The sequence below is a fragment of the Cydia fagiglandana genome, chromosome 2 (assembly GCF_963556715.1).
Source record: "Cydia fagiglandana chromosome 2, ilCydFagi1.1, whole genome shotgun sequence".
NCBI classification, from domain to species: domain Eukaryota; kingdom Metazoa; phylum Arthropoda; class Insecta; order Lepidoptera; family Tortricidae; genus Cydia; species Cydia fagiglandana.
In genome coordinates this window covers 20,694,214-20,714,296 of record NC_085933.1, presented here as the reverse complement: position 1 = coordinate 20,714,296, position 20,083 = coordinate 20,694,214, and the positions used below count along the sequence as shown (strand labels likewise).

Genomic DNA, 20,083 nt, shown 5'->3' with positions numbered 1-20,083 from the left:
CCACAAGCCCGCATGGCCCCTACGGGCCTTTATATGCCATGCACTGTCGACTATCAAGTTTTCTCTAACATGGTAAAATTGTGTTGCAGTCAACTAAAATTACAGCCCAAAGATTCTGGGTTTTTTCTGGATTCAACGGCCATTAGTAATGAACTTTAAAGGGCCGTCACAATAGATCACTGCTTAGTCGACGTGGCATTCAAAAGCCCATAAAACCCGAATAATAATAATATTCAAAAATTTAAATAAAAAGGGCTTTTAAATACATGTATTTAAAAGCCCTTTTCAATTTTCCCCTTCTATGTAGCCTATCTCACTTTGCACGATGACGGTAGCACTATTTGTGCTCGTATATGTAACGATAAGCGAAATGCATCGAAATGAGCGCTACTCTATAATCGTATCAACCTTAATCAAATTTGCTTAAGTCTATTTGAATAGGTTGAATTTCAGGTTTATACTACATTTGGATATGCTTTCGGCACCATATTGGGATACCTACTGAAGTATACTGGCAACATGATCAAAAAGGCTTTATGAAACGGCATATAATTATCCCAGTTTTATACATTTTACAATGTACTAGCAACCCGACCCGGCTTCGCAAGGGTTAAAAAATTATACACCTAAACCTTCCTCAAGGATCATTCTATTGACTGCATGAAAAACCGTTAAGTAGTTTTGAGTTTATTGCGAACAACCACACAAACAGACAGACGTGGTTTCATTCAAATTTTTATACCTAACGTATTTCGTTCCAATCACTATACTGTCAATAATTGTGTTACTATTTTAAGTTTAATTAATAATATAATTACAGACAGATATTCATTTAAAGTAAAATCCAATTACAGGTCCATCGCAGACTAGTCGAATGACCTGTATTTTGTTGTAATGACTGACATTTATTAATGCGATAGATATATTTTATGCACAAAACGAAATTAGAATAATTTAAATAACTGAGAAATTAATTTCAACTTCAATTCCGAAACATTGATGATATTATATTTGAATGCGCTTTATGAGTAGATTTTGGAAGTATTGCGAAGGGCCACCCCACATCTAGCGTCTTTCGAGCGTCGACGTCTGGTCAGCGCTATGGAAAATGACGTCGCTGCGCAGTAGCGTCGACGTTGCGTCGACGTTGCGTCGACGTTGCGTCGAGCAGCGGCCATAGAGTTGTAGACGCCGACGCTCGAAAGACGCTAGATGTGGGGTGGCCCTAAGAGTTACAAAATAGTCAAGTATCCTTAGGAACGGCATGAATAATATTGTCAAAATCTATCATAATATGTTTCGGCAATTTATTGTATAGGTGCCATCCCGAAAATAATTTGTAGCCAGTGAACGCATATATATATGATTGGATGTAATTTTTTCGCATCTGCAAGCACTTTTAAACGGTAAAAATTGATGCAATTTCTTTTAAGTTTTAATGTAAACCGCAGTTTCATAAATGTATAGGGAAAAATACTACCTTATTTACTAAAATTACCGTAACAAATAAGTGAGCAGAACCGTATAATTAAATAATTATTGCCATTAGCTAAACATGATGTGATACTGCTTATACTGATTACGTATCTCAACTTCAAGTTACCATGTTGAAGCAAAAATAAAATCAGTCATTCATTCACCACTAAATGAATAAATTCTAGGAATAAACAGTACCGCATCCATCCTTTACATGTGGAGTATCATGCGACGCTTGAGGCTTATTAATAATATTGAAATGGACTGTTTTCGATTAAACTTAAAACATTTCTCTCACTTATTCAGGGTTGTCAATGAGGGGACTATATTTATTTATACTAAAATGACAAGAGGATCGGTTAAGAACTAAGAATGAGATAAAATTATATGGCTACTACAAGTTCATAGGAACCATACCGTAATACCGATTGCATAAACAACTTTAGGTCCTAAAACAACTTTAACTTTCCAAAAACAATAGTTGAACATTGACATAAAAATGTTCCTCATTTAACCTGATACGTACATACCAAAAAATGATGGTCTTTCAACGATCAGGTAATTATAATTGGGACTCGGTTTCATATCGATTTATGGATTTGACCATAAAACCTGAAACATGAAAATGACTTAAAATTTACTATATTTATTAATAATGATTTCATCATGTTATTAATAATTTGCCAACCCTAACTTCAAGTTGCTACTTTTCAAAGCAGCCGCAACCACTTTGACGACTCTTCGATTGAGTATTTACTTTGTTAAGTGTCACTCCATTTGTTAGGGCTGTGCTAATTATTTATTCGTTGTGTTCAACCCTGTCCGACCTTCGTCACGAATACCAGCATTAAAAGCTTTAGGTTTAACTTTTAAATTTTACCATGTTACTTAAATACACGTCCGTACATGTTCGTCAAATGTTCGTAATGTAAACAATTGTGATTAACATTGTTATGGTATGGTCTATTAGAATGTACAGATGTAGTGTATAATTGTTTTCTCTAAACTCGGTGTTTGTTTCTTAATATCCCTTCAAAACCAGAGAGCAAAATTGTACAGTCGCCATCAGATATAACGGAGCGGCTAAGTTGATCACAAATATCTGAACACGCCTCTATTGTCAAGGCTAGAATGCGTGTTCAGGTATTTTAGATCACATCGGCAGCTCCAATATATCTGACGGCGACTTTATGTACACACGGCGACTATCATCTATCAATGACACAATGCCCATTGATGATGATAATAAGATGCTGTTTTAATTGGTCGTCTCGGGTCGTATCGTCTTGGGTCGTCCCATTCGTTTCGTCAAGTTCTTAAATTAGTCCTATTCTGCTTTCGTGACCCATTCTACATTCGTCGCAATCGTCGGTGGCTTTCAATGTAGAATTAAATTAGTCCTATTCTGCTTTCGTCACCCATTCTACATTCGTCAAAATCGTCGGTGGCTTTCAATGTAGAATGCGTGACGAAAGCAGAATAGGACTAATTTAAGAACTTGACGAAAAACTAATGGGACGACCCAAGACCGTTTTTATACCGATTCATTCAAAGTGTCAAGTCTATCGCCTTAGCAGTAATTATAATGAGGTCCAGATACGAATCTACGCCAAAGTTAAATTTAATAAGTTATTTTTATGAAAGGAACTTTGAGGCTTCATTAAAAAACTTTGTTACAAAGCGCCTATCGCAATAGGGTACTTAGTAAGTTGCCGTTGCAACGATAGGCTTTTCAATTTAAGACGATACTATCTTTACGAGTTGTAATATAATACCTCAACTTTGTTCCTAGTCTTAAATGAATAATAAAATTATACAGGTGACTTCAAACAAGGAATAAGTGATTCTTACTGTTGTTCTAATTTTGGGGTAGTTTAGTGGTGTTTTATTTATATCTCCGTTGACATTTGCTGGGACGTCGTGCACAGCTGGGGTGGTATTCGACAAGCGACGTTTGACGTATCGTGTTGATCTCCCGTTGATGTGGGAAAAATCATAAGTTCTCGAATACGTACAATGTCAAAATTTGACATTAACAATCCACAGTTAGGGTGACAAGCAAACCAAACCGAACCACCCTTAGTTTAGAGTTGAGTTTTGGATGGTTTTGGTTGTACCAAATGATATTATCCACCGTTGATGGAATCAACACTCAGTATGCAATAAAATCAACTGTTGATTTGACATGGATGCGAAATCTGACAGTTGTACGTGTCGAATTTGGCCCCTGGTGCAACTTAGCTGAAACGCCGGAATTTAAGGTGAAAACAATGAAATTATATCGCGGTAGACCCCTTTGTGTAATTAAATATGTGATCCTTGTTCACCGCCAACCAATCGTTCTTAGAGAATGATATCCCTATGACACATAGGTACGGGATAATTTTGACCTGGGATTTCTAATTATAATAGATACAGATTAATTTGACCTAGATTTGTGCAGGATGAGGTGTGTCAAAATTACATTTCATCAGCCCGAAATATAACTACTGTAACACTGACAGATCATATTTATAACCTGTTGTTACAATCAGAATGCGCCTCCGGAACTGTAGCCAGTTGCTTTTCTACCAATCTGAAACTAGCCCCGTCAAATGTTAGAAACCTCGCGATACGGAACTCCCTTTTCACTAACTCAATGCACGAACCAAATTACAGAGCAAAGCGATAGCCACCCAAATTAGCAATTTAAAATTTAATTCCCTGCCAACGCGCAACACCTGTAGCGTTTAACTGCCGAAGATAGAACGATCCAAATTGCTACCATTCGACGTCCTACGATTACAGTTTTACTGCCATATCGTAAAATTCTTTTTAAGGACACGCGAGTTGTCCAGTTGGGTCGTAAAATTTGTAGTAATAATAAAAAGGTCTAATTCGATGTTAAACAAAGTTACGGAGCGGAAGTTGGGGACAAACAGGGGCAGTGGGACACCTGAGAGATTGGAGACCTTCGGCAGGTTTTGCCAATCTACCAACATTAAATTAAAGTAAATTAAATTAAATAAGCCTTTAATCCATATAAAATACTTACATTGTAAATACAGATTCGACATTTAGTTTGTGAGATGTACGTTGTTTATATTATAGAATGTCTCTTAGTATAGTGTGCCTGTCGGCATTAGGCTTCTTCCAACTCTCTCCAATGCTGCCTGTCCAGGGCAACAGAACTGTGGTCCAGTGGGGTCCTAGAGTAAACTGGATGCCACCTGTTGGTGTTGGTCCTGGTGGTGTTGGTGTTGGTGTTGAGGTTGGTGTTGTTGGTGTTGGTTGTTGGTTGGTGGTGGTGTTGGTGTTGGTAATAGGTACATTCTCTGACGACCAATCTTAAGATATAATACGTCATCGTTCTAGCGCTGTCCTGACATTTTTCCACGGCGCACTTAGTCTCTTGGATCCGCACGGACACCTAATCCCAAGAATTGGCACAGGCACTTTACGAAAATGCCTGTCATCCGTCCTTCCAACATAAAAGGGCAACCAGGCCTAATTGGGAGTAGGGGTTTCTCATGTTATTTTAAGCAAGATCGTGAAATGAGATTATCCTGTAAATTCATAATAAAATTGTGAGCTTAACTTCAAACCCGGGTAAATCCATTCGACCCACTCAGAAAATATCTACCCTGTTACCTTTTCTTAATACCAAAATCACATACCTAATCTGGCTAATGAATTTACCCGAGTTTGAAGTTAAGCGACTCAATCCTTCTCCATGTAACGTTTTCTTACTTGCTGTGAAGTGCCGTGTCTCTATACCAACACAACACAACAGAGTAGCAGGATAGGATATAAAGACCTTTCTCCTTAAAAGGTACTAAAAATATGAACATAACTAGTTTATAGGTCGATCAGTAAAACGACAAAATGTCACGCCACTTTCATTCATATTTATTCAAAAACAAACCAAAATAAATACCGGATATAATTTAACATGAAACGAGAATATTCCGCATTTTGTGTACACGTGACGAGTGCCGGCAAAGCGTTTGTTATTCCAATTAAACAAACAATCAAAGCCAAGCAACGCGACTCGCATAACAGTTTTTATCATCACAACATAATATAAAGCCTGACCAGTAATATATGATCATTGTCAAGTGGGCGCTGTTATTCTCATGTAAATGGTGACAGTTCAGTATCAGTATCATCATCATCATCATTATCAGCCTACTCTCGTCCACTGCTTGACATAGGCCTCTCCTATTGCACGCCAGTTCAGTATAGTATAATAAAATTAGTTTCAGTGAAATTCTGCAACATGGCGCGTGATCATTATTCCTGGGCAGGCTTTCACAATATATATTTTTCAGTAGAATATCATTTCAAAACCATTAGAATCAAATAATGCACAAGGTAAGATCTGTGACCAGATTTCGAACAATCTATAAGTAGAAGAAAACGTAGATTTATTGTTTAAAATTAGGTCTAAAGTCTAGTTATATCACGAAAACCACTGTACTGTCGTTTCTAAAAATGCGAAACTTTTAACAATGCCAAATCTAGGACCCTCCATTTGCTATGGGAAACTACATTTGCACAACTAGCACATCCCTTATTATACGTCGGTTGTACAAACAGCAACACTATTAATAATCCATCAGTGGACCTTATGCCTTTTGTAATAAGGTTTAGGAACTGTCAGTTAACAGTGTATGCGATAGTACAACCTGACTCCGACCCCTCGTTACACAGCCGAGAAGCTAAACCACGGCCATTTCGAGATCTTGCAGTTTTCCCCCTTTGGTATGCGATACGCCTTTAGTGCTGCCCTAATGCTTTCCCATGGTTTCCACTTTCGATGTCTTTTAACGTTACCTGTTACCATTCGGCATGAATTCTGAGTTGCAAAACAGTCGTCATTTTATCGCGTCGTCAACAACCTTACAAAAAACAGGGCAAGTGCGAGTCGGACTCGCGCACGAAGGGTTCCGTACCATAAAGCAAAAAAAAACGGAAAAAAAAGCAAAAAAAAACGGTCACCCATCCAAGTACTGACCACGCCCGACGTTGCTTAACTTTGGTCAAAAATCACGTTTGCTGTATGGGAGCCCCACTTAAATCTTTATTTTATTCTGTTTTTAGTATTTGTTGTTATAGCGGCAACAGAAATACATCATCTGTGAAAATTTCAACTGTCTAGCTATCACGGTTCGTGAGATACAGCCTGGTGACAGACAGACGGACAGACGGACGGACGGACGGACGGACAGCGAAGTCTTAGTAATAGGGTCCCGTTTTACCCTTTGGGTACGGAACCCTAAAAATTATGTAACGACAAATTATTTATAAATTTTAGTCAACACTTATACATTACTGTACAGTTTTATGTTACGTCTCGTCTTCAGCGGCCAATTAAGGCACGTAAAGGGGCCCACACATTACCAGTTCCGTGGACGATATCAGCCTGTCAGTTAAACGCAAAAGGTGACAGTTCCGAACAACTGACCGGCTGATATCGTCCGGCGAACTGGTAATCTGTGGGCCCCTTTAGACTAGGTGGAGTAGGCATCAGTAGGTAGTAGAATTTGGCTTAATTTCAGACAACCTCCTACACCTTTTGTGTGATTGGCGTGGGTTCGGACCCCTCGTCGAGGGTCTGGATATTGAAGCGCGACGAGTGCTGTACCTCCACCTCTTGTAGTTCCTCCACATTAGGGATGCGATATGCCATTAATGCCGACCCATGGTTGCCAATGCCAACGTCTTCAAATGCTACCTGGTAGAACAAATAGTGTCTATATGAATACAATAAAATAAAATATCTATTGCCATACATAAAATTGACAAAGAAAAACACCAAGAACACTGGTTTTTAAGAAAAACGCGGGAGAGAAAAAACAATCTTCATTTTTAACAAGGTATCAACTTACTTTTACTTGCTTGAAATAATGCTTAAATATAAAGATAGGAATTGGCTTTTTTTTTCTGTAGCCAAGGCATAAGACAGGCACTTCCTACTTATTAAGTACCTAGTAAGAATATTTACAACTTTTACGAGCATTGCGTGAAAAGAAGTTAAATTTATGCAGAGTTAATTGTGTCATCAATCATCATACGTCACACGTTTCGTCCAACAACAACGTGCGTGGCTGGTATATACATATATGCCAAAGAGAATAGATAGTATAGAGGGGTCCTGTCATAGTAAATTTTGTAGTCTCTGTAAATGTACTGCCATCTACACTCGACTAAAACTCAAAATAAACACGTATAAAATTATCAAAAAAAATTATATATATATGGATAAATTATTTTATTATTTTTATATTGTTTTGACCTATGCTCATTCACTGATATCTATGTGTTAAAATTGTGAAATATGAAACGATGTCGTCACGCCATCTAGCCGAGCGTAGGCCAAAGGTGTGTACGCCATCTATGCGAGAATGACTATTTCTTGATTTCCGAGGCAATTTTTTTCTTTAGACTTCATTCATCTTATACGAAGTTACATATGTGACCGACGTTTATCTGACATGGCTATTTGTACATTACTTACAAATCATGTACCGTAACATCGGGGTACTTTAGCTCATGGGGGTTACTTTGTCCCAAAACGAAAAAAAGATTGAACTTCCTGTCACGCTGCACGTCAGGACCTATCGATGTATTTTGCGCTATTCATCGATAGATGACCGTATGGGGCGGTGGGTAGAAACAGTTTCACGTTAACAACGCTGATTGGTCAGTCCATAATTTCGGTCACAAGTTGTTACCTATAAACTACGCGATTCTATAATGTGCAAACTTTTTCTCGAAACAAAGAAAGCAAATAAGTTTAAGTGTTTGATTGTTATTAATCGTAACAGATATGTATCTAGGATCCTAATGTGATATAAATCATAGAATTTAAGACATTATTGTGAGAAGTATATGTTATTGAAAATCAAAGTATTCTTTGGCTATCGTTTTCGGGTTTCTTTGACCCATGGGAAAACATTTCCTTCAGAGAGAACAGCGACGCAGATATAGTCTCGCTTCATCTACTGAAGCTCTCATAACGGCACGAGATCAATCTGCTAACTAAGAAGACAATTTACTATTGACGCAGGTTATAAATCGCGATCCCAGGAACAGCAGCCAGTGGTTCGTCCTGTGCTGGAGCACTGGATGAACCACAGGCTCAGGTTTCAAAGACAGATTCTCTAGATTGTAATGGAATTAATGAAAACAAAGATAAAGAACATCTGCCGCATAAGTTTAATATCTTATAAAATGATTATCAATTTTTAAGACTGATTAGTTACAGTCGACTGTTAACTAGGTGCCTACCTAGTAAAATAATTCTATAGGAAAACTAATTTTTCATATGATAATTATAGTTATACACGTTAACTATTTCTAATGATTATGATTATGATCGATAAGTTTAGAAGGTTTTTCTGATTATTTTGGCAAAGTTTTTATTAAAAAATCATGTTTAATAGATTTATTACTTTGTGTTGATTAGTTTGCTTTTTTAGTGTAATAAAAACAAATGTATCTTACTACTATGTCCTTATTTGATATACATGTGTATTGTGTAATAAATTTAAACATCTTTCTTTGCGCTTTTATTGCAAACCGTTGCGTTGTACTCAATGAAAAATCGATGGCCAAAGAAACCCGCTTGAAAGCGTAACTTTGGCTCAAACTTTGCGAAAATTTAAAAAATATTTAGAGGTTGATTTATTAAGTTTTACGTATGTGCATGAGTTGATTATACCCACAATTAAATACCTATGAGTATAAAAGTGTCATAATGCGATTAAAATTGAAGTGCTCAAACGAAAAGTAAAAAGTATCTTGATTTTGGGACAAAGTACCCGAATGTTACGGTACAAATAGCCATACATTTGATGTGCCCCTCCCCCGCAAAATGTACTGTTAAACTGTTTTTTCCAAAAATGACAGCCGAGGCGTCTCCAGTTAATACTAAATGCTCTAAGCACTCACCTTATCATCTACTTTATAGTCCTTGTAGTATATCTCATGATACTTGCGAAAACCTAATTCCTCGGCGACCTGGTGCAAACGGATGGTGGTGAAGATCCCGGTGATGGCAGGAATGTGGGCGTTCGCGCATAAATCTATAGCCGCTGTCAGCATCTCTTTCATAAACCCTGAAAATGAACAAGATGCACTGATGCAGGAAACAAGCCACAAGTAATAAATTAGTTACTGCACTATCCAAACTCATTTTACCGACTCCACATCCGAGCTTAAAGTGAAAATATCGCGTTTTGCATAGTTCAGTTTTGATTTCAATTTGTTAAACATGTTTGTATCAGTAAGTGATTTACAAAACTTGGAACTTTTAGGTTACTGACTACGCAAGTGCAAGGATGTAGTACCAACAAGCAAATTTGTTCTTATACTACAATTCCCAGGATGTAGGTACCTACCTACTCGTAAATCGCACGGTATACACTATGGCACTTTCTGAGAATAGGTACATCGGTACAGTTTCTTCGTACAATGAAGTCCACTGTTACAGCAAAAAACAAGCTACCACTTTTAATAATATAAGATACCAAATCGCTTAATTTCAATTAGATACCTTGACAAGACTTACAACAAAAACGAAGCCTCAAAAACAAACTCATCTTTACTTACGACGAAACAAACTCATGAGACTGCGATCAAGGTGTAAGATGTGTAGCTAGTTTTTGACATTTTTTATCATATTTAAATAACCTTTCTAAGACAGACCGTTTGTCCTATACGTGTACGTTCTTAGGTGGTCCGTTGAACTTTTACACAGATTTAATATACCAGTCGAGTCGGTACCCGCAGCTGGCAGAGTTCTGAGCTCAAACTTGGTTAGTTTGAGCTCACTTTGCAGAGGAGTATTGCGATAGAGATTACTCAGATTACTGATATACTGGCACGTATTTACCAAGGTATTATAACAGTCACGACCAAAAATCCTCGTGCGGTTTTTGAAGAGCTATTGCGATAGAGATTACTCAGATTACTGATATACTGGCACGTATTTACCAAGGTATTATAACAGTCACGACCAAAAATCCTCGTGCGGTTTTTGAAGAGCTATTTAGTAGCTACTATGTAACAATTGTGATAATCCTATAATAATCGCATAAAATTTATTACATTAGATGTGTAACAAATGTACCTATTGAATGATGTATACTAGCTGTAAATAATGTTTATTTGTGAGATAATTTCACCACTATTTAATTTATAACTGACCAGTAGACACAGTATCGAAGAACCCGAAAACTAGCCGGCCTACTGCAGTGTATAGGTAAATCACTGCACTTTAGGTGAAATCGTCATAGCTTGGCCAAAATAAAGGTATAAAGGTGCAGGGGGCAAATTAGAGTGCGAGGTAATTTAAATTAATCAAAATATCTTCCATGTTTTACATTATTCACTAAAACCACACACAACACATTTTTAGCAATCTGGACATTCTCGTATGACTCTAATATAGTTGTGTTTGCTCAGAGCAAAAAAAGGTCAACCACGGCGTTGCATGAACAAGAGATTTCCTTTAGCAGGATTGGTCCTTATGACCCAAAGATGGATTTAAGAAGTGGAGCCACCCACATTTTTGATGCAGGTGGGGGGTGGGGGGGGTTTTAAGCGTCTGCGACGTTTGAGGTTAACAATTTTTTAAGTTTAGGTTCTAAGTCAAGTTTAGTATCATTTTCAACTAAATCAAAGATGTAGACATAGATTTCATCGAAATCGGTTCAGCGTTTATTGATTTCCTATACAATCCTACATCTTACCTTTCATTTTTAAGGTTTTTTTTTGGAATAAAAGCTATCCTATGTTCTTCCCCGGCACTCAAACTATCTCTATACCAAATTTTATCTAAATCGGTTCAGCGGTTATTGAATCCCCATACAAATTTCCTCCTCCCTTTTCACACCCTTAAGGGATGATTATTGAGATTAAAAGTATGCTATGTTATTCCCTGGGACTCAAACTATCTCTGTAGCAAATTTTAACTAAATTGTTTCAGCAGTCTAAGCGTGAAGAGGAATTTAAAAAAAAGTGTTTTTTTTTTCATATTTTATGTGTTTTTACTTCGGAATGGTGTCATTATGATATCAGAAATGAATTCGGCACCCCCGATTTATACGGAAACGATACCAAACTTGACCTAGTAGCTTAAATGATACAGATATCAAGAATTCAAGATCAAGTTGAGAGCCCCCCCCCCCCCTAAAAATTTACATCAAAAATTCGGTGGCTCCACTTCTTGAATCCATCCTTGGGTCCTAAGGACCAATCCTGCCAAAGGAAATCTCTTGTTCATGCAACGCCGTATATTATTAGCTCCAGCACCGTCCGCTAATAGTTAATAATATAAAACATGGAAGATATTTCGATTAGTTTAAATGATCCCGCAGTCTAAATTGCCCCTCTCCCCCAAATAAGGGGGGCAATTTAGACTGCGGGGTCTACTACTAGTTGTATAGGTAGTCTTATGTATTGGTACCAAATAAGTAGACGGTTAAGAATTTATACATTTTATCTGACTACAACTTATTTTTTACAAGGTTTTGAATATATAAATTATACAAATAGTCCCAATATTTTAGCCTCAGTTTTGAATAGAATCATCCTCCTCATCATCGTCTTGTGGCTCTATGACTTGGAATCTGGAAGAGCGCGCCGGCTGTAGCTCGGGTATCTCCTCGACGTCCGGCAGACGATAACCCATTAAGGCAGCGCCGTAGTTACCGAGGCCCGTGTCCCAGAACACGATCTATGCGAAACGAAGGGAAGCTGTAAAGTATTTCTATAAATTGAGCAACAATTGACCCTATAGACCGACCGCTTAAATGAGTCCTCGCCTGCGCGGTACGGGGGCGACGGGGTGGGACGACTAAGGGTGGCGGGGAAGGTGCGGGCGGCAGGCATATGGCCCTACGGCCGGGTCGTTAAGGACAATGCAATCCACTGGGCCATTTATTACTGATGATAGCCTTAACTCACGTATCAAAGAGATCGTATTTAGACTAGACTAGAGCAAATCCCACTTTATTGCAGTTTGCATTATGACAGAGGTATATACGACTAAAATTGCGAATGGTAAAATGCGAGATTATTTTTTTTATTCAATAATTTAATCCCTATCCATAGCCTAACTACTACCTATTTTAAACTCCGTTTCGTTAGCATCTTATTAACGATCCCTTTAAAATAATTAAAGCCTTCAAGTCATTTTAATGAAAATTGTAAATAGTTACACTAATGGATTTCACATGGATGCTGATAAGCAATATTGTGTTAACCCACATAAGCACCATTTTGAGAAAATGGCGTCTAAAGATTTCACTAGCACAGTGTTAGCTGCACCAAATTCTAGTTTATAGACAAACTATCCAAATGCATCCAATTCTATCTTATTACCTATTTTATGAACCAAAGTAAAAATTATTAAATTGTAGAAGAAAATAAATTCAGACTTACCTCATGATTAATAAGATACCTAACATAATATATCTCATTGAATTTTTCAAAGCCCAGCTTTTCTGCCTCCTTCTGCATGTGTCCGGTTGTGATAATGCCGGCCACAGCTGGTATGAAGCCGCTGGCCGCTAAAGGGAACGCAGCTTTGAGCAGCTCGGCTCCTATACCTGGAAAGGTTTAGGAGCTTAGAGGGACAGGAAGGTTGGAAAAGGATAGGAAAGAAAAGCAGAGAAATCAAGTCAGCAGAATTTTACATCAGCTCAACATTATCTAATTAAAGGTACGGAAAAAAGTCCAACTGAATGGGCCCTACGGAAAACAAGCGCTGGCATTATGCTGAGTTGGGTCAGTTTCGTGATGCACACTTATGATTTCTTCTTTTATTGCTATACATGTTCGTACATGTTTTGTGATCGTCACGAATAAATTTCTTTCATCTTTATCTTATCTTATGAATTTATTTGCGCGACAATCTTGATGATGGTTAATCGATCACAAACAAATAGTATGTGTAATGAAAGGTTCCGATTCTGTCAGGTCTAAAAATTTCACCAGCCAGCAACTCAAAGTCACTACACGCAGCAAATAAACTAGATATCTTTACACCTATTTTCATAGAAACCTGCCGAATCAACGAAACCCACGACAAATAAAATAAAGACATAATATTATGCTAGTTTTATGGCAGAAAGGGAATCGATGTATGCAAAGCGAGGCAATAGAAACGAATGGTCAAACATAAAGAAGCGTCCGACAATGCTTACGAGTATAGCCTGAATATTATGATCGCCGAATACAGAGAGGAATGGACTATAAGCTGAGAATTACTCTGCGGTATTGTGCTTGTTGAGATTTTGACAAAGAGAATAAGTCTTTTTCACACTAAAAGTATGCGCTTATAAATAACAGAAAGAAAGACACCGCCGCAGTATTTGACCGACTTCCATGACACCAATGTATTTGAGCCAATTTTGCAGGACACCGTAAAATTAACACACTTCTGACCTCGGCCATATTACCTTTTTAGGGTTCCGTACCCAAAGGGTAAAACGGGACCCTATTACTAAGGCTTCGCTGTCCGTCCGTCCGTCCGTCCGTCCGTCTGTCACCAGGCTGTATCTCACGAACCGTGATAGCTAGACAATAGAAATTTTCACAGATGATGTATTTCTGTTGTCGCTATAACAACAAATACTAAAAACAGAATAAAATAAAGATTTAAATGGGGCTCCCATAGTCCCATACAACAAACGTGATTTTTGACCAAAGTTAAGCAACGTCGGGAGTGGTCAGTACTTGGATGGGTGACCGTTTTTTTTTTGCTTTTTTTGTGTTTTTTTTTTTAATTATATTGATATTTGATTTGATATTTATTGAAATTAAATTTTACAGCATTACAGCTAACCAATGCCAATGCACTGTAAAATTAAGTAGTAAAATTAAGTACGGAACCCTTCGTGCGCGAGTCCGACTCGCACTTGCCCGGTTTTTATTTTTATTTTTTCACAGTGAGAAAAGAACTTGAACTCACGGCGGTTGAATAGAAAACTAAAGCTCCTTCTAGTAGAAAATATGAGCTGAACCACTTTATTAACCACCTGTGTTGAGTGATGTAGAAGTACCTAGGTACCTATAGTATATAGGTATTTAGTTAGAACTGTAAGTGATTAATAATCTATCGCCATATTGGCGTATTAATTTATTATTCAAATAACAGTTTGAACAGAATTTGGGTCGAATGTAGATCCATTTTCGTTCATGTTAATTTCTATTAATTGCTCAATTATATTAATTACTTACCTAATGATAATAATAATGCTGATCGGCCATATTAATTTATTGGTAATGTGTGCAATCTACCTTATCTAGCGTAAATATCAATTTAGTAATATTACTGTAGAATTTATTTAATAAGTCATACATATCGTGTCTACCTGGAAATATACAGGATGATTCATGAGACGTGAGCAGGACTAATCTTGCACACTCAGTAACTGATAATTGATCGATCACCGTCGTATTTAGGTGAAACAACGACACATTTTCCTATTTTTAACTTTTTGGTGAGGGCAAATTTAACTCTCTACAATCATGGTTACCCTACAAGACCTAATTAATTAACATAAAACCTCTTTAACCGTAATGACAGCATTTTGATTACGAAGAAAATAAACTGTCAAACTTGAGTGAGATACGAGTTTTCAAAAGTAACCAGACCGTGATGACAGTGATGACATTCAATTTGACACAGAATATCGGTAGCTTAGTATTCTAATTTTAGGGTGACCATGCATGTCGTAAATAAGTTTATTAATTTTTTTTTCAACACGACTAGAAAATTAACGTTAATCTCACTAAATACTGATACGAAACAGTTGCTTATAATTTACAAAATGCGCAGTGTTAGTCCTGCTCACGTCTCCTGAATCACCCTGTATAGTAGTAGGTACCTATATGTGTTCCCCAATAAACTTCATAATATAGAAATAAATTTCATTGGTTTACATAAATATCCGGCCTAATTTGAACAATGTTTTGAAGATGTCAGAGCGATACGACAACTCACAGATAAACACATTCAACTGACAGGTCGGTATCGTATCGCTGTGACATCTTATAATCATCGTTCGAATTAGGCCGATTATTTGTTGGTATAGTCTGCGAATACTTTCTGGCAGGCTTAGGCGTCAATGTCATATGATATACTAGCGACCCGCCCCGGCTTCGCGCGGGTTAACAAATTATACACCTAAACCTTCCTCAAGAATCTTGATATGTGAAAACCGCATGAAAACCCGTTCTAGTTTTTGAGTTTATCGCGAACAAACAACCTCACAAACAGACACGCGGCGGCGGTGTGGTGATGAACGGGGAATAAGCCAATCAAATAAATAATTTTATTTGGATGAAATATTATTAAAACATGTATTGCTAAATAAGTGAATATTGCAATATTTTGAAAAAGAGAGTTCAACCCTAAAAAATATTGAATACGGCATTCAATGTGTAATCAAACGAGTAGATTCATGTTTTACACATTTTTTCAAGTAAAAACAAACACCATTTCGCACATGATATTTGTGCAATGGTGTAAAAAAAATATTTCATCAGAGGGTTAAATTTGAAACAACTGATGCGTGCAAAAAGGAAAGACAAACAGAAAAATTTACTGTAAAAATACCTTAAATTATTATACTCTAAATCTTATCGAAGTCTGTCGAGCGAACAGGAGTTAGGTCACGATTGAAATAAAGAGGCAGTATTTTCACAAAAGAAACCGATTTTTGAAGCTGATTTAGACAAATTGAATTGTTTTTGATAGATTGGTGAATGAAAAGGCCTGTAAGTTCTTGTATATTAAATTCTTATCATTTATACTTTTTATCAAAAACAATATGAGCTGTTTGATTCCCTTGAGTATAAAATTCCTCTTTTACCAGAAGTGGTTTAATTTTAAGTAGCACAATGGATCAGACTACACGTCAAAAGTATCTACTTACCATTCTCTATTAAATTAAAGAGATTTGTCCTCTATAATGTAGATTATTAAAACAATTAAACTGTTACTTTTGAACTCAAAATGTAGGGATACTCCTGTAAAGTATTCCTGAGTGGCAGATACTTTTGGATTGCTTCATCTGCTACTATAGATGTTGACTGTACTTATCGTCATACATTTTTATCATAATGGCGTTACCGTGTGTTACGAGTGGGTACCCACACCTGTATGACTGTAAGACCGTTCGGTATTTATATTTAAATCGAAGCTTTGACGAAACGTATAAGCCTGAGGGCCCCCGCGAACCACGTTCGACGTGTTGCCTCTCAGTCGAACTAGTAAATTCGTACGTAAGTGTGACAGGGAGGCAACACTTCGAACGTGGTTCGCGGTAGGCCTCCTGCTCCTGACCCTCTGTGGTCAAAAGCGTTTCAACCGCCCTGTAGGTAATCCTACGCCTGCGACCCGTAGAACGGTCGCTCGCGAAGAGACACAGAGAAAATTTGTAAGATGCCACACAACAATTTGTTGTAGTATGTTCTGTCTTATAGCGACGAAAATTATTTTCATCCTTGACTCATTATGCTAAGGCGATGTATGAGATGTGGTCAAGATTAATGAGGTTCTTAATCATCATAAAGCAACATACTCGTTGTGTCGTCTCCAATAACAAGGATGCGTCGAACAAAATTGACAGTAAAAATGCAAACCTACCTCTATGCCGGTATCTGTGCTTCAAAGCCATGACGTACACCTTCAGATATTTTCTCACGCCAAGCTTCTCAAATAAATTTACAGGCTTCTCAACCTCGTTGTAAAACTTCATAACGGTGCTGTAAAGCGGGTTGTATGTTAGCTTTACGCGGCTGAATGTCCGGGAAAATGCATCTGAAATAAAAAAATACAAATATAAAACTGTATTATTTTTTGTCTATCGAATTGTTCGAAGGAAACTGATAGTTCGAACATGCAAACCGTGGATATGGCGACTGAGGAAGCAAGAATCTGCGTGCTGCAGCCGGACACTAAGGTTTTTATTCGCTTCTTTTATATTCGTGTGCAAACTAACAAGATAATGTTCTAATATATTCAAACAGCCAATTGTCGCTCAAAGAGCGTTGGAACAGCACGTCAACGTCATCGGTGAAATCTCTGAGCGAATTACACATACGATACGGCCGTTTACCTACCTTTTCTTTAAATTTTCTATACAATATCTATGCTATATTATATTACATACAAGCTTGAGACCTCAAAAACTAGAGCATTTAACGTCCACCTTACCACAGACCAATAAACGTCAAATAACTAGAAATAAAATTTAAAACAATTCCCTAAACTCCCAAAGGCCCGTGTAAATATTTCGCTCGTTTCGACAATCGATCGGCAAATCTCACTATTCGGAATCTATTTGCGTACAGTACGGAGTAAAACTCGATTTGGGCTGTATCGATGGTAGTAACATTAGGGGAGGATCCCGTGAATGCTTCGAGCCTAAATTTTTAGTGCACACCGTAAAAAGAATTCCGATTCAGCTTTAGGATTTGGTTGATGGTCCAATATCGGAGCGATGTTTAAAAAAAGAATAAGGCATGGGCAGATACAGATATATTATTAACTACGTAGTCTTACTTACTTCTTTTTGGTTCGTTAACCCCTGAATAACCAAATACTGTTTCAATTTCCCTTTGTTGTAAGCCAGTGATTTCGGAAACCTTCACAGTGATAAGGGATTCATTGAATAAATTCAACTCAACGACCAACAACAACTGAATGCACGAATGTTAACTGTGTTTAAAATAAATTATTTCACACCATGCACGAAACGAAACATTAGATCAACTTAGGCCTTAGTTATTTATTGACACAATTTATAATTTAATAAAATGGAAAGACCTATTAAAAGTAGGCCATGATTATCTTCTACTGGCTTGGATAGTGTAAAGCAGTAAATACAAAAGTAAGTCGGATAGTTTTGAGTGCTTTGACGTACTTTTTCGGAAACTTATCTGACATGTATCCAGCACACTTCAACCCAAACCGATTGCTATTAGAATACCAGATGTTAAAATTTACTTATACATTTATCTATGCTATAATAGCCTTAGTAATTCCTATAATTCAACGCTTCTGCGCGGTGTTACCAGCTCTAAACATAAAACAGCGACAAGCTAAGATTTGGTTCGAACAATTAGACATAAACTGGTTAAAATAAGTATTAGGGTGTTACCGCATTCTCTGGCACTGAACTGACTTATGGATCCGTCAGTTGACTCGACCCGACATCGTGCATAAGCCGAAAGTCTATGTGTACGCGCGTCCTATTGTAACTACGAAGTCTGACAAGTTTCTTAACTCGCCAAAATTTCAACACTTAGAACAGACGATCCTGTACGTAAATTGGATTCCAAGTAGTGCGCTTCGGGTTACGCCGGTAGGGCGCCGTGATGCTCCGTCAATAAGGAGCCGAGAGGTGAGGGAATCCACTTAGGGACCTTGTAATTCTTCTTTAGCGTTATTCGAGATAATTTAGACTTAGAGATTCACCGAGCATTCACGAGTGTTCGCAAATTTAGAAGTTTTTGCGAGGGTGTGGCCACTTCTTTAGAACTAAAAGGCGAAATTGCGTTCAACCTTGACACGTTCATCGTTCTACACGCGAAATACGTATACCCTCGTGCCGCCCAATGTGCAATACATTGTACAAAGTGACACTCAGCATAACTGCCCAGACTTTAGAAATTAAAATCAGAGCTAAACGCCCAGTGTACAATACGCTGTACATAAAAGTTTATCAGATGTAAGTTTAAAATTTTCGCGCATAATTGGAATTTACCTAGAGGTCGTGAATGGTCGGTTCAGTGGCGACCATTTTGACAGCTGACGTTTGACAGATATTCATAGACAAGTATTGTACTTCCGCAATTATTCAAAGACGCGCGACACATGGGTATATAATCTTGATTTATTAAATGAATCATGGCTTTTATCGTTTAGAGAATGACATAAAAATTATCCTAAATGTTTGCTTTATTGAAATATACTGTTATTTTTTTACAAAGACACAAATAAAAATTTTTTTTCTTAATCGTAAGATTATGTTCATCATATTGCACACTGGGCGCTACTGTTATAAAAATACATAATATAACCTACAACTGAAGGTTCTTTTTTGATAGTTTATTTTAGGTCTGCATGATGATTTACTTGTTGAATACGAGCTGGAAGACTTTTTGCAATCACACAATAAAATTTGTGATCCTGAATACCAACTTTCTGGCGATGAACCAAATATTTACAGTCTTAGTGAAAAATAAAGTTTCGAAGGATGTGATACTGAAACACAGCAAACATACAATAACTTATATATAATTAAAAAGGATATTAAGTTGTATGTTAAGGAAGTTTATGAACTATTTTTCAGACCTTGTTATAAAGCATTTCAGTGTCAAATATGAATGTTAACATACATAAAAAAGTAGCTCAACACAAAAAAAAATGTTTTCTAATTATTTTTGACTTACGTGACTTATTATGTAACTATTTAAGCAGAATAATAATAGTCAGAGGCTACGATATCGCGATTACGTGCCATAAAGTTGATTTAAAAAAATATATTTTATTACTTTATAACATCAGTCAAAAACCCAATGTGCATTTAAATTTAACAAAAGATAC

The 20,083-nt window shown here is 37.1% G+C and overlaps 1 protein-coding gene across 3 annotated transcripts in view; it reads right to left on the bottom strand.

The window, feature by feature from the left end:
• Positions 1-6,925: 6,925 nt before the first annotated feature.
• LOC134679678 (uncharacterized) overlaps positions 6,926-20,083 on the bottom strand; it is a 29,386-nt gene continuing 16,228 nt past the window's right edge. The window contains exons 4-6 of one of the 3 annotated variants that reach the window (XM_063538626.1): positions 17,120-17,293; positions 9,412-9,578; positions 6,935-7,192 (exon numbers count right to left, since the gene is read on the bottom strand). In XM_063538626.1, coding sequence (XP_063394696.1) covers positions 7,025-7,192; positions 9,412-9,578; positions 17,120-17,293 — 509 coding nt within the window. In that variant the 3' untranslated portion in view covers positions 6,935-7,024. Of the gene's footprint in view, positions 7,193-9,411; positions 9,579-12,906; positions 13,074-17,119; positions 17,294-20,083 lie in introns of those variants that run through there. The other 2 variants (XM_063538627.1, XM_063538628.1) reach the window with 2 other exon arrangements.